This window comes from Vicugna pacos, chromosome 20 (genome assembly GCF_048564905.1).
Source record: "Vicugna pacos chromosome 20, VicPac4, whole genome shotgun sequence".
Classification (NCBI taxonomy): Eukaryota; Metazoa; Chordata; class Mammalia; order Artiodactyla; family Camelidae; genus Vicugna; species Vicugna pacos.
This window is the reverse complement of record NC_133006.1, coordinates 37,303,072-37,327,666: the sequence shown is the minus strand read 5'-3', so window position 1 is coordinate 37,327,666 and position 24,595 is coordinate 37,303,072. Positions and strand designations below refer to the sequence as shown.

General features: G+C 39.1%; 1 protein-coding gene and 1 non-coding gene across 2 annotated transcripts in view; both read left to right on the top strand.

Annotated features, from left to right (window-relative positions):
- The window catches only part of SYCP2L (synaptonemal complex protein 2 like), a 46,100-nt gene that overhangs the window by 990 nt on the left and 20,515 nt on the right, over positions 1–24,595 (top strand). The window contains exons 3-21 of the mRNA XM_031688101.2: positions 2,662–2,747; positions 2,859–2,947; positions 4,916–4,950; positions 6,040–6,182; positions 8,512–8,564; positions 9,179–9,224; positions 11,114–11,206; positions 11,300–11,360; positions 12,782–12,924; positions 13,517–13,607; positions 14,116–14,213; positions 15,060–15,117; positions 15,215–15,299; positions 17,204–17,252; positions 19,336–19,483; positions 20,072–20,121; positions 22,040–22,169; positions 23,230–23,303; positions 23,449–23,518. Of these exons, the coding sequence (XP_031543961.2) occupies positions 2,662–2,747; positions 2,859–2,947; positions 4,916–4,950; positions 6,040–6,182; positions 8,512–8,564; positions 9,179–9,224; positions 11,114–11,206; positions 11,300–11,360; positions 12,782–12,924; positions 13,517–13,607; positions 14,116–14,213; positions 15,060–15,117; positions 15,215–15,299; positions 17,204–17,252; positions 19,336–19,483; positions 20,072–20,121; positions 22,040–22,169; positions 23,230–23,303; positions 23,449–23,518 (1,602 nt within the window). The remainder of the gene's footprint in view (positions 1–2,661; positions 2,748–2,858; positions 2,948–4,915; positions 4,951–6,039; positions 6,183–8,511; positions 8,565–9,178; positions 9,225–11,113; positions 11,207–11,299; positions 11,361–12,781; positions 12,925–13,516; positions 13,608–14,115; positions 14,214–15,059; positions 15,118–15,214; positions 15,300–17,203; positions 17,253–19,335; positions 19,484–20,071; positions 20,122–22,039; positions 22,170–23,229; positions 23,304–23,448; positions 23,519–24,595) is intronic.
- Positions 6,533–6,605, top strand: TRNAA-AGC (transfer RNA alanine (anticodon AGC)). Its single transcript has one exon. It is a non-coding gene; the product is annotated as a tRNA-Ala (tRNA).

Below are 24,595 nucleotides of genomic sequence, written 5' to 3'. Positions count from 1 at the left end.
GAATTATGAAACCATGGATTCAAAGATGCAGAGAAACTGGGGCCATCTTAAATGCACATGTCCCCTCCCTACTGCCCATCTTCTTATTTTTCTTTTGAAAAGTTGTTATTAAACTGACACTGCATTCTACAGTGAATGGTATCTTATAAATAAAGGATATGTAAGTTTCTAAAACTGAATTTTTTCTTAAGTATGCACAGTGCTTGTTTGACTTTAAAAAGAGGTCCCAATAATCTAAGTCGGGGGATCTTAATAGTTTCTTTTTCTAAAAATTTTAAATTATTTATTAGTGTATTATTTTAATTTTTTTTGTTTGTTTTTGGCTGGCAGGGCGGTGGGGGGAAGGTAATTAGGTTTATTTATTTTCAGAGGGGGTACTAAGGATCGAACCTAGGGCCTCCTGCATGCTCAGCATGCATTCTACCACTTGAGCTATACCCTCCCCTCCCTGAATAGTTTGAAGTCAGTTTTTTTCTGAACTTCAAAAGTGAGAGTTACTGTCTCTAAAACTGGCCGATAAACTACATAGTGGTAAAAGCTACTTTGAATTTTAGAACATTTAAAAATAAACTATCACAATAAAGGCGTGAAACAAAAAAAATTTTTTTAAAAGCTTGTCTTTTGTTGATTACAACAATGTGTATACACACAGCATATTTTTTCAAAAATATGTATGAGAGAGTTCTATTCGGTCTATTGTTGTTGTTTGGACCACTTAATAGGTTTATATAATCCTTGCAGTCACTCCGTGGCCCCGGGTGGAGGAAACGCCGCTCTGGGTGACTGCATCAGTTAGCCCCAGCGGCCGTAACAAAATCCTGCGGGCGGAGGGGCTTAATCAACAGAAATTTATCCCGGCTTGTAGACAGCCCCCTTCTTGCTGTGTCCTCACAGGGCAGAGAGCAAGCCAACTCTCTGGCATCCTGTCCTAATCCCGTGATGAGGACCCCAGCCTCAGGCCTCATCTAAGTTGAATGACCTCCCAAAGGAGCCCGTCTCAAACACCATTGCCTCCAGGGTTGGGCTTCAACATATTAATTTTGGGGGAAGCAGTTCAGTCCGTAGCAATAGCAGATTGTGCTTGGAGCCCACTCTGGCCAGTTCAGGGGGTGCTGATCTCTCTGCAAGGGTCAGACTTTCACGTGTCACTTTGTACGCGGCCGGCGGGTAGTGTCCAGGCTCTACAGAGCCGATGTCTGATCTCACTCTCTGTGAAGTACAAAGATGTTTTCAGTGACCACCTTCTCACCTCCTCACCTCCTCCTGCCATTGATAGAATTATTCCTTCCTTTTTGTTCCAAGATACATTTTATTGTATGCATTTTTTAACATTTTTTACTGATTTATAATCATTTTACAATGTTGTGTCAAATTCCAGTGTTCAGCACAATTTTTCAGTCATTCATGGACATATACACACTCATTGTCACATTTTTTTCTCTGTGAGTTATCATAACATTTTGTGTATATTTCCCTGTGCTATACAGTGTAATCTTATCTATTCTACAATTTTGAAATCCCAGTCTATCCCTTCCCACCCTCCACCCCCCTGGTAACCACAAGTCTGTATTCTCTGTCTGTGAGTCTATTTCTGTCCTGTATTTATGCTTTGTTTTTGTTTGTTTGTTTTTGTTTTTGTTTTTTAGATTCCACACATGAGCGATCTCATATGGTATTTTTCTTTCTCTTTCTGGCTTACTTCACTTAGAATGACATTCTCCAGGAGCATCCATGTTGCTGCAAGTGGCATTATGTTGTCGGTTTTTATGGTTGAATGGTATTCCATTGTATAAATATACCACATCTTCTTTATCCAGTCACCTGTATGCGTTTTGTTTTTATAATTCCTTTGCTTTGTGCTTTGCTATATGGATTTTATATTCTTTCACTATTAGCTTCTCTCTAGTGATTTGAATGACTTCTGTCCTAGTTTTATTCTTCTGGTTCTTACTCTTAATTTAATTATCGACATCAGTGTGATAGCAGCTTATTTCTCCTTTATACATGACAGGAATTCAACCTGTTTTTATTCTTCATCGTCTACCCAGATTTAGTCTGGGGCTTTAGGCTTGTATTGTATGTATGTCTTTGTAAACAGTGCATAAATGAAGTCATCAATAACAGTTTATTAATAGGCATAAAGTGTGACCACATCCCTTGTTTTTTTTTAGTTTACAAGGTACTGATATATAAGTAGCCACTCATGTTTCTAGGATTAAGCTGTTTAATAAAGGCCAACCTTTTACTTAAAAATTCCCACTTCTGTTAGCATTCAGACCTTTATAAAATTTTTATTTTTGCAAAATACACAAGTGTAAGAAATGCGTAGAAACAATGGGGAAGTGTGTGCAGGAGCTGCCCTTGGCACGTGGCTCAGTCTGGACACAAACAGTGGCTTTGCCTGAGATGCGATCATCACAGTGTCACTTCGCAGGTCCAGCTGCTGTTTTCCGCGGTGGGCTCTGTGCTGCGCAAATTGATGGTGGCCTTGGGGGCGGGTTCTCGAACTGGAGGCAGGCTGTAATTTGTCCCTTGCCCCGACTGTATTGTTTCTGAAACCTTGCCTGCTTACAGCTTTCCAGCCTTTGCCTCCCCCTGTGTAGGAGTCATGTCCTTATTCTTTTTAGCAGCGGTTTGATTCCTCTAAAATTCCGCTTTCAGGGAAAAGTCAGATGTTGGTCTCCTTCATATTTACCTTGGGATTTCTGGTGACAGAAGAGGCTGTGGACCATTTGATCCAACGGGAGGTGAGTTGCAAATAACAACCCTGAGAGCCGTTGCCCTGGACCCCTTGGAGATGCTCACGCCCAGGTCTCTTTGGTTTCTCCCCCATGAACACCTTCCTCAATTCCGTCCAGGGCCTGAGGACTTTGAACTGCATTCTACAAGCCGTGCCTCGAGAAGAGAGAAAACAGCTCCTCGTGTCAGAAGACCCGTGTCGTCTTATGTACGTGACCTTCACTCGATTAGGTGGTGACGTCAGGACAAAATCTGTCTTTGTTCCACTTTGGCCTGATGACTTGGTTCCTTCAGTCATCAAGCTGCTCAGATCAGGCCCTGAGCTGAGGGGGGAAACTAGACTGCTGAGCTCTTCTTTTTAGCAGCGTGGTGTTCGGGGCGGTTTTTTTCCACATCAATTTCGTGAGGTGAAATGCTTTCTTAGGCTGTAGATTATTTTTCGTTGTGCATAGGAACAAAATTAGTGATTCATGGGAGAATGTAAGGGGTACAGACTGGTGCCAGATCAGTTGGCTTCAAATCCTAGTTTTGCTACTTAAGCTGGTTGCCTTCTCTACATCACAGTCTTTTTAAAAAAAATTTTTTTAAATTGAAGTATAGTTGATTTACAATGCTGTGTCAGTTTCAAGTGTACAGCAAAGTGATTGGTTATACATATATGTCTACTTTTTCCAGATTGTTTTTCATTATAGGCTATTACAAGATACTGAATATAGTTCCTCGTGCTATACAGTAGGCCCTTGTTTATCTATTTTATGTATAGTAATGTAGATCATAGTTGTAACCTCACTATACCTCGGTCTGCTCATCTGTGAAATGGAGCCACATTAATACCTGATCGATAGAGTGATTGCATGGGTCAATTTCAGGCAGTCCACTGAAGGTGATTAACACATTGCCTGAGGGAGAGTTGATGCTCAGAGCTCACTGGCTATTAACTACACCCACAGGGACTGTATGGCTTTCAGAGGGATGGAATATGAGGGTTTTGGTGACCCACTCACAATTATGTAGTTCTTAGGACATTGAAATTTGGACGTAAGGTTGTCATATGTGACTGTGGCAAGAGGAACACCAGCACTCTGGAAATTTGAACTGAAACCTATGGCTGTGCTGACCACTCACCAGCGTCAGTGACATCACTGTGGCACACCATCCGTCAGGTGACGTGCAGCCAGGACTGGGAGAGGAGGGGCCGTGAGTTGGCCGTAGTGTAGACCTGAGGAGGTGATTGGTGAGCATGGAGCTCATTGTGTTTGTCCATCTAACTGGTCTTTGCAGGATGCATGTTCCCTCTGAATTTTTCCTACAAAGTAGTCATTGAATACGTTAGTTTAATCATTACCCTTAGTTGTGTGCTTAGATCTGGAGAGCAGCTGACCTGATGTTTTCACCTCAGCTTCCAGACTAATGCAGTGGTCCTACCTGATTGTGTGTTCTAGTCTGGAATGTTCTGGACTTGAGGTCAAACGTCAAATCTGCAAGCATAAAATTGAGTAGAACTCTCAGCGGTACTGTTTTAAGGCTTCTATTTTAGAAGTAGCAAATCAGTCCATTTGTTATGAGAAAGCTACAGAGTTTCATAACAAGTCTTTAAAATGGGGGTTATTTCAGACATTAAAAGAAGATCAGTATCATATTTGTTAACATTTAATCAAAATTCTTAAATGAATGGGCAGTATGGGGGTCTAGTTGCAATCATGTAATAACTTTAATCCCATTCCATCTGTAACTTAAATTGATCAGTGTTTAAAATCCATTCCAAAAGCTTATAGGAAAGACCCACAGCACCTGCTGTATCATTTCTTCCAGGTGTCAAACTGGGGTGGGTGGGTGGATATATATCCTCACAGGCTGGTGAGGTGATTAGAAAATTCCAGAATCTTTGCATTTGATGAATCCTCAGAGATCATCAAATTGAAATTATTTTACAGAATGAGAACTAGAACCTCAGAATGAATGGTAGCTCTAGCTTCTTTTTAAAAAGTATAAAGTCAGTATATAAACTTGAGAATTTTTCCATAAAAATGTGTTCTTGACATTGAGGAAATGCTGATACTGAATTTGAAATACTTGCAAAAATATACTCCTTGGTTTAAAATGTTAATGCCAATATAGTAAAGTTTTCCTTATTTATGTTCATTTCAGTAAAATGAAATTTATCTAAATGTTTCAGGAAAGACCTTGCAAGGACAATCTTGACTGTGGGTGGTAAGAAGTATTTAAAATTTTAAATATTAGAATATTAAGTATTGGACATTGGGGGTTTTATGAGCATCTTAGAACTATGGGGAGTAAATTAGGGTCACATTGAAGATAGAAATTAGGATTTTATTTTTAATTTATTACAAGAGAGTTAAGCATGCTGTAAACTGTCAAGAATAATTGATACTCCTTTACTCACCCACCAGCTCAGTCAGATTTTATCATTTTGCTACATTTGCTTCAAATCCTTTTTAAAATAAATCAGAGTAACAGGTAAAGCCCCTGTGTCCACCTCTGCCCCATTCCCCTTTTTGTTTGTGGAGGTAATCCTTGACTTGGGTTTGTTTTCCATTTCCAAGAATATTTTTCTGCTTTTGCTCTATGTATTCACAAGCAACATACGTTACTGTTTTACAAATTTTAAAAGCATTCTATAAATGTCATCTTACCCAGTTGCAACTTGCTTTTTACCCTTAAAATTGTTGGAGGTGTAAACATGTTTATAAGTGGAGTTTTTGTTTCTCTTCTATGGAAAACCACAGTTTATCTAGGGATTTTATTTTTATAGTAGAAGTATTTCTTAAGACTGGACAAAGCTGCTTTTGATGAATATTTTAATACATCTAAAATATAAAATACAGAAATGTAATTTTTATTATTTTGGTGGTGGGTAATTATTTAATTAATGGAGATACTGGGGATTGAACCCAGGACCTCATGCATGCTAAGCATACACTCTACCACTGAGCTATTATACCCTCCCCGTAATTTTAAAAAATTATTATATGCTGACCTATTGTTTGAATCTTTCCCCTAATATTTTTTTAAATTTTTAAAAAACTTTTAACTTTGAAATAATTATAGATTTACATGAAGTTGCAAAGTAATGTACAAGGAAGCTTTCCTCCCCCTAATGTTTCTTAAATATGAATTTAAGTGATTATATTTGCTCCTGGATGCATCTTGCTGCTTATCAAACACAGTGCTAGTCTTCTAAGATGAGACTCCTTAGAGCGGATGCCAATCTGTGGAACTCATTTTTTCTTTCGCTTTGTGCCCAGAATTATCCATGTCTACCATGTTTTTAATCCCTAGATTATGACCAGCAGGTTGCTCTTTGTGAAGCATTGTGTAGACTGACGACAAAAAAATCAAGGGAAGACCTCGTCCACCAGTGGTTTGAAGATGATAGCATTGCCGAGGCTTTCAGAGAAATTAGGGATCGAGAATTTGAGACGGTGAGATTCTCGGTCATGAAAATTCCATCTAATCTGTACTTAAGGAAGCATCCTCTCAGTGCTTTCCTGTGCTTTGGGCTCAGGGGAGGATTTTTTTCTTAAATGTGGTTAAATTGCCATTCTCAAACTTCCTGTTTCCCACGCATAACTTGAGGACTGTAGAAACAGCACATTTGTGGACCAAATGCAGGCATACACTTAGGGCGTCTTTATAGGAAACTTAGCCTGGACACAGAACTGTGTGAATTTAATGGATCCATTGGAGACAGTGTCATGGAGTGGGAAGCGATTTTCAACAAACATTGAAGGGTAGGGAGAGTCAGAGAAGAAAAAAACGTGAACTTCAAGGGGGAAGGTATAGCTCAGTGGTAGAGCGCGTGCCTAGCATGCACGAGGTCCTGGGTTCAATCCCCAGTACCTCCACTAAAAAATAAATAAATACACCGAATTACTTCCCTTCCCCTAAAACAAAAACAAAAACAAAAACGTGCACTTCAGCCTTGCAGAGAGCAGCTGGGACGGTGATGGGAGGCTGAGGCTGGCGTGGGTGCTCTAGTGGCAGAGGACTATTATGGGTTGGTTGTGTCGTGAGCCTTCCAGCCTCTACCATTTGGAGGCAAAGTAATTTTCCATGTCTTCCATGCAACCTGGGCTCACTGTGATTGTGTCCTTCGATAGTACAGACATAGTTAATGGCTTTGCTACATGCTCACCTTTATCCTAAAATAGCTAAAGTGTTTTCCCTCTCCTTTAAAAAAGTTCTTGAAATGAGAGTGATTCCCATAGGAAAAGGTAAAGTTCTTAATAACAAGGCTCACATTGAACAAAGCCTTTCTGATCAAAACTTGCTGTGGGCAGTTAGGATTCTATTAAATCTGAATCTTCAGGTATATTATTGAATATGTTAAACCTGACTTCAAGCCTGTTGCCAGATCTAAGGTAGTTGTTTAGCCAAGGTGCAGCTTGGTCCTTTTGGAGAAAGACCATGGGTGGGGTTTGGGTCCCACCTCCCCAGCTGACAGACGTGGTGTATCCATTTTGGCACAGCAGTTGACTTTTGCTTTTTGGGGTTTTGTTTGTTTTCACTGAAGTATAGTTGATGTGCAGTATTAGTTACAGGCGTGCAAGACAGTGATTCACAATTTTTAATGGTGATACTCAAGTCACTTATAGTTACAAGGTACTGGCTGTACTCCCTGGATTATACAATATAGCCTTGTTGCTGTTAGTTGACTTGAAGCCTGAGCATCCTCATCTGTAAAATGGGAATAAAACCCACCTCAAAAGTGTGAGAATTAAATGAGAGAAGCTGCAAGTGCCTGGGACATTGTGGACACTCCCATGTCAGTTGCCTTTCTCCTGGGTCATTCCCTCATCTGCAGGGGAATTTGGGGCAAATATGGCAAAAGTCATTATCTTTTTTTTTTTTTTTTGCCTTTTTTGTGGGGGAGGGGGAGGCAGGTACTTAAGTTCATCTATTTATTTATTACTTTTGCTGGAAGTACTAGAGATTGAACCCGGGTCCTCGTGCATGCTAGGCATGTGCTCTACCACTGATTTATACCTTCCCCTCTTAAAAGTAATTATCTTGTTTCTCAAATCACTTTCCCGCTAGAACAATCAGCTTCTTAGTGGAACTGCTTTTAGATGAAGGCTTGCATTAATGTTGTCCATTTTAGTGCCGAAGCTAGACGTGGAGTGTGAGGATTGTTGGACCACAACAGACGGTCCTCGCTAACAAGAGGGACACTTTGGCTTTAGAGTTTGAGGGCAGCAAACTTGCCTTCCTAATAGTTGTTGGTTGGGAGAACTAAGAACATACTTGGAGAGAGAACTCAGGAAGGAGTGAGACAGAGAACTCTTGATGAGGAAAATTGGCAGTGGATAAATACATCAGGATAAACTCCCAACTGATTAATGGTATGGGTTTATGGTTGGCTTGTGCTGGGAGACGGTAGGGAGATGGATGCCCACTGGGTTAGTCAAATATTACAATGTCAGTCATCAATCAGGGATATTTCTCTCACTTAACTCTTCTAGCCCAGTGAAAGGTAATGGCACGTGTAACTTTTGGAGACCTAAGCATTCCTCAGCTGCAGATCTCATGGCTGGGAGTTCAGAACAGGAGTCTGGAGCCTCCCCTTTGAGACACAAAGTCTTGTTTTAGTTATATCACACTTAATAACGAATCCTTATGAAGCTTTGTGATGTCCCTGGATCCTGGAAATGTAGACACAAAACATTGGCCTTTACATGTTCCAAAGGATAGCATTTAAATAAAATGCTTTGATATTTTAAAATTAAAAAATTTGCATTATTTACTTTGAAGGATTGTAGACAGTTTCTCAATCACCTAAATGACAGACTTGGCGACCAAAGAAGGTAAGACATTTCTCTGAGCATTACTTTATTGACTAGACCTAGTCTGAAAAGGTCTACTATTATAAAAAAAAAAAAAATCTAGGCTCTGCTTTAGGAGAGAGCATAGGACCCAGCATTTACTGAGTTATCCTCTGAGTAGAAACCTCAGAAGAATAAACACATTCTGCCTAGCAATTCATTCGTGTGGGTTTAAAAATGATTTCCATCAGTCTTTAACGTATTTTCTTGTGATTTGGAATGGTTTTTATGTGATGTCCTCCAATAAGATTTTATGAATGATTTCCTGTAGGTCTGAGGTTCCTGGGGATAGATGCATTACGGACAGTTAAATCCTTGATGGGGAAATATTTGCTAAATTTATTCCTTAAGACTCTTGCCAAGCAACTGGGTGGAGGTATGTTACCAGCAACCTGGCGTGTTGGAGACCAGATGGAGATCTGAATTCTGCCCCTAGTAGATTTCCATTTGCGAGTCTGAGAGCCCCTTCCATACTTTTTACAAAGGAACTCGGTGGCACACCCAAGTCGTTAATCTTGTTTGTAGAATGTCTGCAAGGTGGTGTGTGGGGTCCACCCATGTTTTACTTCACTTTTTAACTGTGAGGTGTTTTGCAGGGTCTGTTCATTTCCGTGCATCGCTGCTTTTGCTGATGAACGTGAGGTATGTTTGTCTCTGTCGGGGGCTGCGAGGGTGGGTGGCGTGTAATGAAACCCATAGTGAGGTTTACATCAGATCAAACTGCTGTTGCTCCATAGAAGGGCTTCTTTAAAAACGAAGCTTGCTTTTCCTCTTAGAGGTCTCAGCTCTGAAGCGTATTAGTTAAGAGCCCTACTGTTACTTCTGGATAAAGGAATCGTGGGGCTTATGCTGCGTTCACAAGGTCAGGTACGGGAACCATGCCTTCTTTTATCCTGTTAATGGGTGACATTACTCACGCCTGGAGTGGAGGGGAGGGCAGGTCCCTTGCTTCTTTCTATCCAGTTACATTTCCCGGTCTGTCCTCAGCACTCGGGTCACTCACGTTTCTCTAGATCTTTCTACCTTGTACTTCACAGTCTAAAGTGGAGCAGTATCTTTTTATCCCTTTCTTTGGTTTCTAGAGGAACAAGATCCTTCATGTAAATAAAAGTGCCCCAACCTACAGCATCTCCTTTTTGGGGTAAAAATCTTCAAAGGTCTCTGTGCCTGGACTCTGCCGAGGTTTCCTGAACCCCATCTCCAGAATATCCTAATTACCCATTTCTTGGTTTTGGGTCGGGAGCCCCTTCTTTGCCTCTGTGAGCTGAGCCTTTAACTCATGGCTACACCATGAGTTCCTTCTCCCCAGGGCTGGTTTTCGTAGCCTGATTGCTGTATCTCAGTTCTGTTTTTCCTACTGGTTGACTGAAGATTCTGATCTCTGCTTGATTTCTCTTCTTCCTAGGACTTCTAAATTTCTACCAGGGTCAGTAGGAGTCCTTACATTGCTTCCAGTAAGCATACATTGTATGTTAAAGCCTTCCTTCAACTCTGTAGCTATTAGAAAGCAGGTGTGTATGATGGAGCAGTGTCCAAGAAATACTATTAATCGGAAAAGCAAGTGATGGAATTGTTAAGTCTAGTGTTTGTTCCATCGCTGAGAATAAAAATGTAATAAGTACGTCCTGATATGTGTTTAGAACACATCTGGGGAAAAAACAGGCTTTGTTAATGGTGCCCATGGAAAGATACCTATGGGAAGCTGAGGGACAGAGAAGGAAACACTTACTTTCTATAAACTCCATTCTGTCCAAATCTTTCTTTCTTTTAACTATAGGCATAATATTTATAATACAATCATCCCTCAGCATCTGTGGGGGATTGATTCCAAGACACCCCACCCTGTGGGTCCCTTATATAAAATGACTTAGTATTTGCGTGTAACCTCCACATATCCCACCATATACTTTAAATCATCTCTGAATTACGTATGGTACCTAATGTAATGTAAATGCTATGTAAGTAGTTGCCAGTGTGTGGCAAATTCAAGTTTTGCTTTTTGGAACTTTCTGGAAAATTTTTTTCCTAATATTTTTGTTCTGTGGTCAGTTGAGTTCTTGGATTTGGAACCCATGGATACAGAGGGCTGACTGTAATCAATTAAAATGAGGGTAATTTGAAATCTTCAAGTCTTAGCTTTATTTTGACAAATGGTAAGTTAGCTGGCAAATCACCACTTATACTTGATCACAGCACCTCCTTTGCTAGACGTTTCCATCCAGATACAGTTACTGCTTCAACATAGAGCTGTTTTCTCTGTGATTCTCACCAGAAAACAAAAAAAGTTTGTGTGTATAGAGTCATCGACACATTTAAGTATCTATTAAATTGCTTAGTAGAGTTTTTCTAGAAATAGTTTAGTTATATAAAATTGAGACCTTCCTCCTGTTTTGCAGAAATGAGTAAGGCAATCAAGGGGGACCCTGTAATGTTAACGTGGTGTCGTCCTAGGAAGAGCAGTTCTGTTTTTAATGGAGTAATTTTCATTTGACCCTTTCGCACAAGATTAATGCTGAAATTTTATCTTACAGATGAGAAAACCTGCAGATGAAAAATTAGAAAAATTTTGGATTGATTTCAACCTAGGAAGTCAGAGTGTAACTTTTTATATAAACAATACCGAGGTAACCATGCTTGATTGCTGTTTTTAGACCTAAGGGCTTAGAGAGTGTTCATATCCAAGAATGTGCTCATGAGTTTCACTTATTTTTTCCAAGAGTGTCCTGTGGGACTCCGTAAGACTTTCAAAAGAAGCAGTGCTTAATTTCAGCGTAGTAGGTAAGATGATGATTCTGCACCGCCCCCACATTGAGTCCTGAGTACTATTTCATGTTATACCTGCAGTACATGTTTAGTTAATTCTAGGGCAGACTCTGCTTGCACCTCGGGGTAGCAGAGAGGGTGGTGAGTGCTGGGGAGGTGATGAGTGTCAGGGAAGGAGGGCTGTAATTCAGGGCCGGGATGTAGGGGTAAAAGATGGAGGTGACTCCTCCGCTTTGGAACGTTGGGATTCAATTACTTGCCTGGCTTTCTCATTGTAAAAGTGGTTATAGTTCCTCAATAAATTAAAAGTAGAATCATCATGTGATCCAGCAGTATATATATATATATCCAGAAGTAAAACTGAAATGAAAGCAGGACTTGAAGAGATTTGCACACTGATGTTCATAGCAGCATTATTCACAATAGCCAAGAGGCACAAATGACGAAAGTGTCCATTGATGAATGAATGGATAAACAAAATGTGATCTATCTTTACAATGAGATAGTATCTAGCTTTAAAAGGGAAGGAAATTCTGGCACATGCTGCAGTGTGGATGAACCCTGAGGACATTATGCTCAGTGGAAGAAGCTAGTCACAAAAAGATAAGTACTGTATGATTCCACTTCAGCGAGGCATCTAAAGTAGTCAGATGGATAGAGACAGAATGTCGAATGAAGGGTACCAGAGGCGGTGGGGAAGGCAAGACGGGCAGTTGTTTAATGGGTGCAGAGTTTCAGATTTGCAAGAGGAAGAAGTTCTGGAGATCTGTTGCACAACAATGTGAATATACTTGGCACTACTGAGCCCTACACTTAAAAATGGTTAACAAGGTAAATGGTATGCTTTGTACCACGATTTTAAAAGACAGTTATTGTACCTGCCCTACCTTTCGCATATATTTACAGTAACTGATGAGTTATGTAGGTATGTACCTCCTCTATTTAAATATCAGCCCTCTGACTCCCCCTTCTTAAATCTGTTACTCACATTTCTTCGCCGCTTGGTAGGTAGAGTTGAGGGGCATGAAATCAGGAGTGATCCTGGGCAGAAGTAAGTTGTTAGTCCAGGTCAGCATTTCAGCTGTAATCATATTTGACCAGGATTCCTGAATTTGGTCTTTAAAGGGATGTTTTGAAAGTAACTCAGCATACATAACAGTTTTTAAGCAACTGGGTTTACTAAGGAGTTAAAACCAAATACTAGGTAATTATATGGATTTTATACTTCTTTTCACAAAGGATTTAGGACATCTTGCATATGTGCATCTAATAAAAATAATATCAGAGTAACTATTGAAATAATTTCCTTTCCACTTCTCATTGCAGAAAAACCTGGACAGTGAACAAATATCCCAGTGCAGTTATTTAAAATTAAAAATTAAAAAATACAGCATTTCAATATGTTGTGTGCATCAGTGTGCTTTATTTTTTGCTAGAGGCTGAGATGAAGATACTCAGTATTCACCTGAAGGAGCCTATTAATATCAGAAGCAAAGAAACAATGAAAATAGAAATCCGTTTTGAATTGCAATTCAACATATTACAAGCTTCCATGAAAGCTTTAGGAGAAGACAAACAGGTGGCAAGTTTAATTCTGTTTGAATATGTTTTAGAATGTTTTCATGTCTCTTAAATTTCCAGGTTGGGGTTTTCAAAAATCGAGATATAATTGACATAAAACATTGTATTAGTTTCCAGTGTACATCATCATGATTCCATATTTGTATATATTGTGAAATATTCATCACAATGAGACTAATTGACAGCCATCACCATTGTTAGAAGTTTTTTCTTGTGAGAACTTTTAATTTAGTCTCTTAGCAACTTTCAAATACCCAATATAGTAGTAGTAACTATAATCACCACGCTGTATGTTACATCCCCATGACATACTCATTTTATAATGGCAAGTTTGTACCTTCTGACGCTCTTCGCCCATTTCTCCCACCGCCCACTCTGGGCTCTGGAACCACCAATCTGCTTTCTTTATCTGTGCACTTACTGTTTTTTGTTTTTATTTTTACCCTAACCCTATGAGCTTGTTTTTTGTTTGTTTAAGATTCCACGTATAAGTGAGATCATATGGTGTTGATCTTTCACTGTTTGACTTATATCACTTTTCATGAATTACTACTTTTAAAAATCAATGTGGCTTTTGGTTTGCATTTCAGGTGATGCCTCACCAGGCAAAAATCTCAGACCTTTTTGGTGAGTTTGAGAAAGAAGACACTGAGACGCCTAGCAGCCATGAAAAAGAGCCAGGTATACTGGAAAATCCCAAATGTCTTACCCGGATTCCCTGTAACATCAATGATAAAATATTACTTGAAAGAGGTCACTGAAAACCTGTGGTCGTATAAGAGGAATTAATGTGTTGTTATACCTTTAGAGAAAGAAAAGTTGCTAATTAAACTTGGAATTACTTTCTTCACCTGCTACAGTCTCTCTTGGGGTCAGTTGGAAATGACAAAAGGGAAATAATGATGGGGTGGCAGGAGGCATGTGATGGGGTGTGTAAAGGTCCATCTACGCACAGAGCTGGCCCTACTCAGATTATCTTTCTCTTATGAGTTAGACCCAAAGGCTGTTTTCCAAAGTACCCATAGATTTTTGGTCTGAGGTTTGAGGCAGGACCTAATTAGCAGCTCTTACCAAAAGATGGTGAAGTGCCAGCAGTGTGACTCCCACGAAGAGCGCAGAGGGGGGCGTACCCAGCGTTATGTATTGTTATTGTTACCACTTTTTACTGCTCTTCTCATAATGTGTACAGGCCAAGCAGAGGAATCCACTGAGCTGGCAGAGTTAGCCAGCGCTGAAGATGACCACTGCCTGACGACCCTCCCCTTAAATAACCAGTCTGAGCCTGCGGTGAGTGCAGGGAACGGGGGGCAGGATTCTAAACTGTGTCCACCAGGATGCTGGCAGGTGGAGGCTGACCGTCCTCACCTGTTGTCCATTTTCTCCTGGCCAGCCAGTTGTCTAACTATCTCCTCCTTCAAATTTCTTCTACCTGCCATGTGTGTTTTTTCTCCTTTCACTGTGGCTCTCCCATGGAATGTATGCCTTGGCTGGCTTTGCCTTATTCCCTCGTTTGGGATCGAGAGACTGAGCTTGGGGACAAAAGAGCAGCCTAATGTTTGGAATCAGACCTGCTTTTCACTCACTAACTGTGTGAACTTGGGAGAATCACTTAAACACACTCAGCCTGAGGCTTCTCGTCTGTAAAACAAAGGTGGTAGCTGGTTCACAGTGTGGCGCTCTTAGGGTTAAAGACGTAATGTACATAAAGCGCCTAACACGCCGCTTGGCCTATGTTGATGTTCAGTGCAGTCCCTATTTCTGTGTGTTTCATCACATGAGCACATTATACAGAAGGGCAATGATAGTGTCATGATTTTCTTTTTTAGCAAATATACCAAAGATTATTCCTCCAAATAGATTGTCTCTGTGGGAACTTGTACACTTATCTCAACAGTTCTGATGCTGTTGAAGACAGTTTTGTAAGTCTCCCTTTGATGGTTCCCTTAGTAACTTTGAGACACTTTGATTGTCTTTGATAGTGACAAATCTCCTGAGGGTGGGTATCAATTTGTTTTGGAACAACCAAAAGTCATTTGGAGCCAAATCTAATGAAGAGCCTGATATCTTAGTATAATTTGAAAGGCACCATAATTAAACAAATATGTATATATACACATATTTTTTTTTCTGCAGCAAACAAATACAGCCGATCATTCACCTGAGAAAACAAAACTGGATGATACTCCAAAAGGTCAGATTTTTAAAAATCATAAATAAGGCTTGAGTGGTATATTTAAATGTTTACTTCGAGTTGCCTAACAATTTTTGTTTTTCGTTTTCATGCTTAGAAGTTGCTTCAGAACCCGAGTATTCTTTAGATTTACAAGAACCACCAGCAGAAACTCAGGTTTCTAAATTAAATGACACATCTAGGTAAGGGATTTTAAAAAACTAATAAGCCACATGGATTGCTGTTAATGTGGATAGTTAATTACAATTCCACTGTCTAGGTTTTCCCCTTTCTTGCATCTGGCCATGCCCCACACAAGGAGAGAGCACTGTGCAGTTTTCTGTAAGTTGATCTGAGCAGGACTGGAATGTTTTCTTGATCTACATGTTTCTACCATTATGCCCCTAATGCTATCTGTGGTGATGCAGTTTTCTGCAGCAAAACACTGACTGTCCCTTGCCAGAAAACACGTATCACTTGGCATCAGTTTATTTGCCACTTTTCCATGTGAGACTGGGTCACACGCAATTTTTTTTAACAGATTTATTGAGATATAATTGAAATAAAGTAATACACAAATCAAGTTTCTTTCTCTATGCTAGCAGCAATAAGAGGAAAAAAAACCTGATACCATTTACAATAGTATGAAAAAATGACATACTTAAGGATTAATTTAACAAAAGGTGTGTAAGACTTCTATACTGAAAACCACAGAGCATTTCTGAGAGAAATTAAGCAAAATCTAAATAAATGGGGAGAGGTACTATGTTTATGGAATGGGAGGCTCACTATTGTTAAGATGCCAATTTTCCCAAACTGATCTATAGGTTCAACGTGATCTCAATTCAAGCAGAGTTTTTTATTTGTTGTTTGTTTTTTAGAAATTAGCAAGCTATTTCTAAGTTGCAGGTGGAAATTTAAAGAACCTATAATTGCCAAAACAAATTTCAAAAAGAAACACAAAGGGAGGAGGGCTAACACACTACCCGTTTTTAATACTTACTATAACCTTACAGTAATCAAGAGAGTATGATATTGGCATAAAGACAGATAAATACATGGAACAGACCAGGAAGTCCAGGAACAGACTACACATATATAGACAACTGATTTGTGACAGAAAGGCAAAGACAATTCAGTAGAGAAATAACAGCTTTTTTTCCCCAAGAAACGATGCTAGAGTAGTTGAGTGTCTATCTATATACGAAAAAGAAATCTTCAATCTTTACCTTCCACTGTATTTAAAAAAAAATAACAATGGATCATAGACCTAAATGTAAAACCTATTTGAAAGAAAACATAAGGAAAAATATTGTGACTTTGGGTTAGGCAAAGATTTCTTAGATATGACACCAAAAGTACAACTTATAAAAGAACAAATTGATAAATAGGACTTAATCAAAATGAAAAACTTCTGCTGTTTGTATTTTTAACTTTTTGAGGAACCCCCCTACTGTTTTTTTATAGTGGCTTCATCATTTTCCATTCCCACGGATAGTATGCAAGATTTCCAATTTCTCCATGTCCTAACCAACACTTATCTTTTGTGGGATTTTTTTTTTATATAATAACAAGGGGTTAATAACCAAAATGTCTAAGGAACTCCTACAATTCAGTAGCAAAAAAAAAAAAAATCACCTGATTAAAAAATGGGGAAAGGATTTGAAGAGACATTTCTCCAAAGAAGATATACAAATGGCCCATAAGTATATATTAAGAGGCTCAATATCACTAATCATCAGGAAAAGCTTTTTTTTTTGCACCTGGTGGATTCGAAGTCAGAGCCGGGCAGGAGGCACTGATGCATCTGTGGCATCACCACGGCTCACTGTCGACTTGATGATCCCACTCTGCCTTCCAGTCTTTATATGCCCGACAGAGAAGGGCTCAGCAGAAGTCTGTTTTGTTTTAAATAACCGGTTGTCAGGCAGAGGATCTGTAGAAGTGGACTGCAAGATAAGAAGTCTGTCGCAGAATGGGGCACTTCCCACGCGCTGGGCTCACAATCAGACAAAGGGCACATGACGGGGAAAAGAAATGCTATCAAGTGATGAAAGGAGAAAATGGTGGTGGTACAGCTCTGGTAATTCAATATATTCTGTTTTAGGAAAGATTCTGCTTTTGAGGGTGACAGAAAGCAAGAAACAAGGATGTCGGTAATGGAATACCTTTTATTGTTTTGGGGCAACACTTACCACATTTTTGTTATTTGCATACCATCTTCAAAATTTGACATTCCTCTGCTCTTTATGCTTCTCAGTTAAATCTATCTTCAGCTTGTTTTAAAAGGAAGTATTCCACTTTCAAATGGAAAATCAGCATTAGTCGTACAAATAGTTAGTAAGCACCCAGATAAATACAACAGAAAATGACAAAGTTGTATCGAGTTGTACTTCTACTTGTATTAGGCTTTGAGCCAAACGTCTGGTCTTGCTTTAAGAAATGATTACATAAATACAAGAGAGTGTTAAAGACTTATTAGCAGCTGAATAGAATGTTAATGAATTGAAAGAAATATTTGGTTCTTAGCCAATGACATGGCTTCGTTCCTGTGTGAGCCAATTCCCACCTGTCCAGTGCATTAAAAATATGTATATATGAGCAGTAAATGAAATTTTTTTTCCCTAAAATTGACACCATGGGCTTCCAACCAACAAGTTAAGGCTCCTTCTTGCTTTTTCTTAGCAGTGGTCTTCACTCTCTGCTGCCCAGTGCTCCAGCTGGAATCACATGGGAAGCGGAAGGGGAGGCCTGGAACTCTTCCCCAGAGATTCAGACTTAATTGACACAGAGTGATCTAGGCATTGGGTTTTTCAAAGCCCCTCTCCTAGTGATTCTAATATGCAGCCAAACTTAAGAACCACTGCTCTAGATACTTTTTTTTTTTGTAAATAACTTTCAACATCTCTTTATATAAAACCCAAAAGCCTGGGACAGCCTTGCTGCATGGTTTTTCAGTCGGGCACGTTGAAGGGAGTAATGCTTGCGTTTTGCAAGACACCAGGGTGAAAAACTCTGGATGTATGTAGTGAGTTCCATAAACTTTCTTTTTTCTCCCTTGTAGGAGTAAGATGCAAATACGCCTGGTTTACAAAGTTACTTTTAAAAATGACCTTCTTTACAAAATGTTCAACTGCTAAACATTTTAAAGTCAGAATAATTGTGTCTTCAAAAATGGATTCCTTAGAACAATAGTTCACAATCACCCACCTTAAAAGTTATGGGTTAGGAAGAGGCTGTAGCTCAGTGGTAGAGCTCATGCTTAGCATGCACGAGGTCCTGGGTCCAACCCTAGTAGCTCCATTAAATAAAATAATACCCCCCCACCACCAAAAGTTACAGGTCATGTTACATAAACAAGGGTGACACAGCCCCTGACATAGGATGGTCTCAGGGGCTGAGTCTGCATGTTGCCATTCTCAGCACAGGGTGTATCCTCCAGCTGATCCGTTTCGTATTTGAGAAGACTGTCAGATATTGTCACCACTTAGTATGTTTGGATTCGTAAGAATCCTCCCTGACCTGAGATAAGACTGTCTTACCAGCTGAATGATGGAGCGCCCTCTAGAGGCATGGTGGTTTAAGGACTGGGCCCCCGCCTCCCCCACCGGAGGGGCACAACAGACAGGGTTCAGAGTTATGTGTTTTGTTAAAGTCAAAAATTCGGTATTAAAATCGAGCATACACATTTATTTGTCATAGCATTCATAAAAGCTAATCAAAAACCAGACTTTTAAAACATAAACATCAATGTACAGTTGAGTAATCCACCAAAACAGAATTAAACTTGCCCTAAATCTCTAAATTTTGGAGTCCAGGCTCAATTGCAAAATGCTTTACGGTGTAAATAGAAAACCCCTTTGTTTTATTTTAGCTCCTCTAAGACATAGACAAGCGTGTCTTTGCAAAAGTAATTCTTATAATTTCTTTTGTTGTTTGGGTTAGTATTTTGAAGTTTGTGTTGGTAAGAAATCAGATGCATCAGCTTTTGGACAGTTCCCTAACATCTCTTAAGTTGCAGATACTTGATGAGAGAGCATTTTGTCATCTTTTATAACAGTAGCTTGGTTGAGAACTGACAAATGAAATAATCGTTTTGCTCTTTTATTCTGTAAGAGAGCCCAGGATTCTTGAAGGAGTTACTTCTCTTTTGTCTAACTTTGTAGTAATATACTTAATTGTACATAAATGGTACCAGTGCCCTTTTAATAGTGCTCATTTATCATTTGTGTTTGTAAGTTGAGCTATAGGAAACACCTCTTCTCAGAGAGTAATCAAGATTCAAGTACTAGCACCAGTGACCTGTCCTGGACCAGTAACCAAAAAAGGAAATCCCTAAAGTCATATCCTAGTAGGAAAAAGAAAAGAACCAGAAGTAGCGCCAGAAGTAAGTTTGGTGGGTGTTTCCTTTCCAGGCACCTTTCAGATCCATCAGTAGGTACTACTTTTCCAGCGTGTGATGGGAGCGGGTACCAAAGAGATAGATGATCGTGTAATCCTCCTTCTCTGATGCAAGTACATCGGGAAGGGAAAATACACGTACATGAAACAGCACAAAAGAGTGTGGAATTGACCAATAATAGTTAAATAAGAGCTACTGATGAACGGAGTAAGGAGGTCCGTTCAGAGGAATCCGACATAAGCTGGAATCCTCAGGAAAAGCTTCAAGGAAGAGGTGGGTGGAGCTTCAGCTAATCCAGGGGAAAGGGTAGGATTTGATGAGGTGTGGAGACACGGAAGCATTCTAATTACATAAAAGTACAAGGGCAAACTAAGGGACCTGAAAGCAGCATCCAGGGATGTGATCTGGAGCAGAGAGTTCACGCTGGGTGATGAGCAAAGCAGAACAATTAGAGTTCTTGAGAGCGAGGCATTTCGGCAAGCTGTGGGAAGTGGGAGTTGCTTCTGGTGTATATTTTTGTATTTCTCATAAGTAAACTTACCCATTGTGTATACTTATTCCCTTTCGTTTTAGTCTTGCCACCTCTCCCTCTCAGTAGTGGCAGTGACCTTGAGAAAGACCAAGTAAGTAAATTTTATCTGGCCTGCTGTGTGCTCTTAACAGTGAAAGCATGAAACAAGTTAATCTGTTTCAGATTAAACTACCTTTATTTGGCAAAAATAAAACAACAACAACAAAAAAAAAACTCCTGTCCAAAATATGAGAATAACAAACCAGTGGTTTACTCATAAATCACTTTCAATAGAAACTTCAAAGACTTCTGAACATTTAGTATGAATCGTGGATAAAGATTTAGAATCTTTTTTCATCGTTTCCAAATTTGTTGAAAGATGTTTATTATCAACAGTGCTTAAAACCTGGGCTATTCTGATTTCCTGCAAATGTATCCTCTTCTGAATTTATATTTTAAAATAAATCTCTTGGTTTAATTCTTCCTTTAGTTTTCAGTTTGTTGACATGTTACTCTCAAAGATTTTAGTGATTTAAACATTTAAATCTTTATTTTTGCAAGTCGTTGAAATGCCTTCAGGTTTATATAAACAATGAATAAGCCCTGAAAGTCTCTTGATTCTCTTCAGTTACCCTTGTTTTATAGCGAAGTAGTTAAGAACATGGACACTAGTGTCCTCCAGACCAATTCAAAGCTTAATTTATCATGTTTTTAGCTTGATTACCTTTCTCCGGGGTTGGTTTTTGTTGTCAAATGAAATTTTATATATAGAGAGAGTGTGCGTGTATATATATATATACACACACTATATACATGATATGTTTTCTATGTAATGTAGATCATTATACATTATATGTAATCATGTATATATAATACATGACATATATATAATAATTGTGTACATATATTAGATATATGTATTCAGACACACACACTGCCCAAAGACTATCGTGCCAAGTGTTTAGAAATTTTCTAAGGGCAGCTGCTGGGATTCTGAGAGCATCACCAGCACCCTGCTTACTCGTACAGAAATAACTGTGGTCAGAGCTCTAATTGTAGCTCCATCTCTGCCCTTCCCCACTGCCTGCCTTCTTCCATCAGCCTGGGGTGTTGTCCTCTGTGAATCTAAGGGACTCATGTTCTGTAATGACTGAGATAGCTTATAGTTTAAACCTATGAGTAAGTACCTAAATATCTGTTGAATAGTTCAACCTGAAATAAGGGGTTATCAGAAAAAGGCCAGAAGAACAGTTTTTAGCATGATATAGCTTTAAAAAATTAGGTACCAAAGAAACATCAAAGCTTTGAGAATCCATAAACATAAGGTATGCAACTGACAGGAAGTCCAGCTGATGTCCAGTGAGGCCACTGCTGACTTTGTACAGACAGTGGTATCTAAAACTCACTTCTCTGTATTGGAGTTTAAGAGAATAATTTAGAGCAGGAGTTGGCAAACCTTTTCTGTAAAAGGCCAGATAGTAAATATTTTCATCTTTTCAAGCTGTATGATTTCTGTAGCAACCACTCACCTTTGCCCTTGTAGCATGAAAGTAGCCATGGACAATACTCAAAGAATCCGTGTGTTGTGTTCTAATAAAACTTTATTTACAAGAACAGGCAGTGAGCTGTAGTTTGCTGACTGCTGGTTTAGACAGTGGATCTCAGGCTTCAGTGATGATCAGGATGACCAGGATGGCTTGCTGAAACGCAGGCTGAGATTTTGATTGAGTGCATTGTAGGTGGGGCCTGCGAATTTGCGTTTCCATCAAGTTCTCACGTGTTGCCGAGGCTCTGGTTCAAGACCACACTTGGAGAACTTTGCGAGTCATCTTTGAGTCAGATTTATCAATTGATACGTGCTCTAATGGGCTTCCAGCCTTGGGATCTTACGGTCTTAGTGAGGTTATTTTCGAATAGAGCATATTCAATACTTAAACTTTTTAAAAGGATATTGGAAACGTCTTAGAACGTTTCGATAAGTTGTTTTGAGTGGTTGTGAATGTTAACACTTTAAAAATACTATATTTTAGGCTAAAATTCTAACACCATTATGGAAAGAGACCTCCAGACAAAAAAATGCCACACCTCCAAAAATTCCTGGAGCAAAATTTCAGAGTAGTTCTGCCTTTTTAACTCCTGAAGATTCTGCCCAGAAAACAGGTATGTGATTTTCTGTCAATTTATGTAGAAAAAATTATATTTTGACAAAGGTAGTTTGAAAAAACAAAACATATTTCTTTTAATATCTGTTGAAGAAAATGTGAAGGTGTGATTGATTGTTCTTCTCTTTTATGCCCTCATTGTGTCTTAATTTTGTTTTAACATTTGAGATCAGCTTATGCACAAGAATTGTTGTGTTCTTCCTCTTTTAAAGAAGCAAGAAAATTCAAATAATGATTTATTGCAGGGGTCAGTAGACTTTTCTGTAGAGGACCAGATAGTAATTATTTTTGCTTTATGGCCCCTATACTTTCTGTTGCAACCATTCGTCTCTGCATATGTAGCCCCAAATCAGCCACAGAAAAGACATAAACCAATGGGCATGGCTGTGTTTCTATAAAACTTTATTATAGAATCAGATGTCAAACTGGATTTGACCTGAGGGCCTGGAGTTTGCCAGCCCTTGACCTATAGGGTTTATCTCACCGCACCCACCCCCGCCCCTGTATTTTATTAAAATGATCTGCATCATTTAAATTTTAGGGGTTTTGTTTTGCTCTTTATCATTCTACATTTTAGCACGTTGACAGGCACATAATGGTGCTTAGTAAGCACATGACTGGGAGCCTCTTAGCTTGGCTGCCACCAGCAGAAAAGAAGTAGGGAAAGGAAAAGAGGAGAGAGGAAAAATAGAGCAATAGAGTAAGAGGAATAAAGGGAGCCAATCTAAGAGAGGAGAGAGAAGGACCACAACATTGAGGTGATAGAGTCTTTGTCATGTATCTGGGGCCAGATGGGCAGCTGCTGAAGGTACTGATCCAGTTGGGGTAAGTGGCTATTGATTTCATGCACAGACCTATAAAATTAATACCCATGGGTGCCCTGAAAGATCCAAAGTACTTCTTGGTTTGGGGATTTTTCTTTTTTAGAGCTGTGTCCATTTTGGGGGGCGTGGGGGATGGTGAAATTTTATATGTAGATTGACACTGAAATTTTATGGCCTCAGTTTCTTCTCAGTGTGCTTATTCCCTGAAAACTTTTCATTATCCCTCATACTCAGAACTTCACAGTCCTCACCCACTGAGTGAGCTTTCTTCCTTGGAGCATTCAGATGTTGAAGGAAACGTATCTAAGGTACTATTTAATTGTTGGTTATTCATCGGGTTTTTCAGAATTAATATTATATTGGTTTATTCCTTCTTAAGGGATAATACAGCACCATGTGTTTCTTATCTTGACATAAATACATGTATTTGTGTGTGTGTGTATATTTTCAAAGACTGTGACCCAAGAGTCGTCGACGACAAGTGCTAGCTTCAAACATAAACTGCAAAACTCGGAGGACAGAGGTGAGAGAATTTTAAACTCTTTTTGCAGAATGAAGCAAAATGAATCTGATTTTGGCAGGCTAGGCTGTTACTCAAATTGAGGCAGATCCAGTCACTATACAGAGTGACAGTTGCCAGGCCTTGGAGAGAGCATGGTGATGTGCCTACCGGCTCCAAATATGCATGAAGGTCGAGGGGAGGAGGACGGGGTTTCGCTCAGGAATAAGACTTGTCTGTGTCAAGAAGCATGTGTCCTGAGACTGGAGTCCCATCAACCAGCATGCCTCCTTTCCAGCCCCACAGAAGGTACCGAAATCCCTTACTATTATTGTTTTGTTGTCACTTTCTCCCTTCAGATCTTAGTTTTTTCTTAAAATATTTAGGTGCTCTGATATTGGGTGCATATATATTTATAGTTGTTACATTTTCTTGATGAATTGAACCCTTTATCATTATATAATAACCTTCTTTGTCTCTTGTTACATTTTTTGACTTCAAGTCTATTTTGTCTGGTAGAAGCATAGCTATTCCTGCTTTCTTTTGGTTTCCAGTTGCATGGAATATTTTTCTCCATTCTTTCACGTTGAGCCTGCGTGTGTCCTTAAAGCTGAGTTTAGTCTTCTGTAAGCAGCATATAGTTAGGTCTTGTTATTTTATCCATTTAGCCACTCTGTGCCATTTGACTGGAGAATTTGATCCATTTACATTTAAAGTAATCATTGCTATGTTAGGACTAATGCCTTTGTATTAATTGTTTTCTGGCTGTTTTGTAGTTCCTTTTCATTTCTTCCTCTCTTGCTGTTTTCTTTTGTGGTTGATGATTTTCCGTAGTGGTATGCTTTGATTCCCTTTTCTTTATCTTTTATATATTTACTATAGACTTTTGCTTTGTGGTTACCATGAGGCTTACATAAAACATTTTATAGATCTAGTTCAAGCTGATAACAACTTAACTTTTATGGCATACAAAACTCTACCGTTTTTCTCTCCCCACCCACATTTTATGTTTTAGATCTCATAATCCATCTCTTTTTATATTGTGTATCTATTAGAAATTATTATAGCTATACTTATTTTAAATATTTTTATCCTTTGATC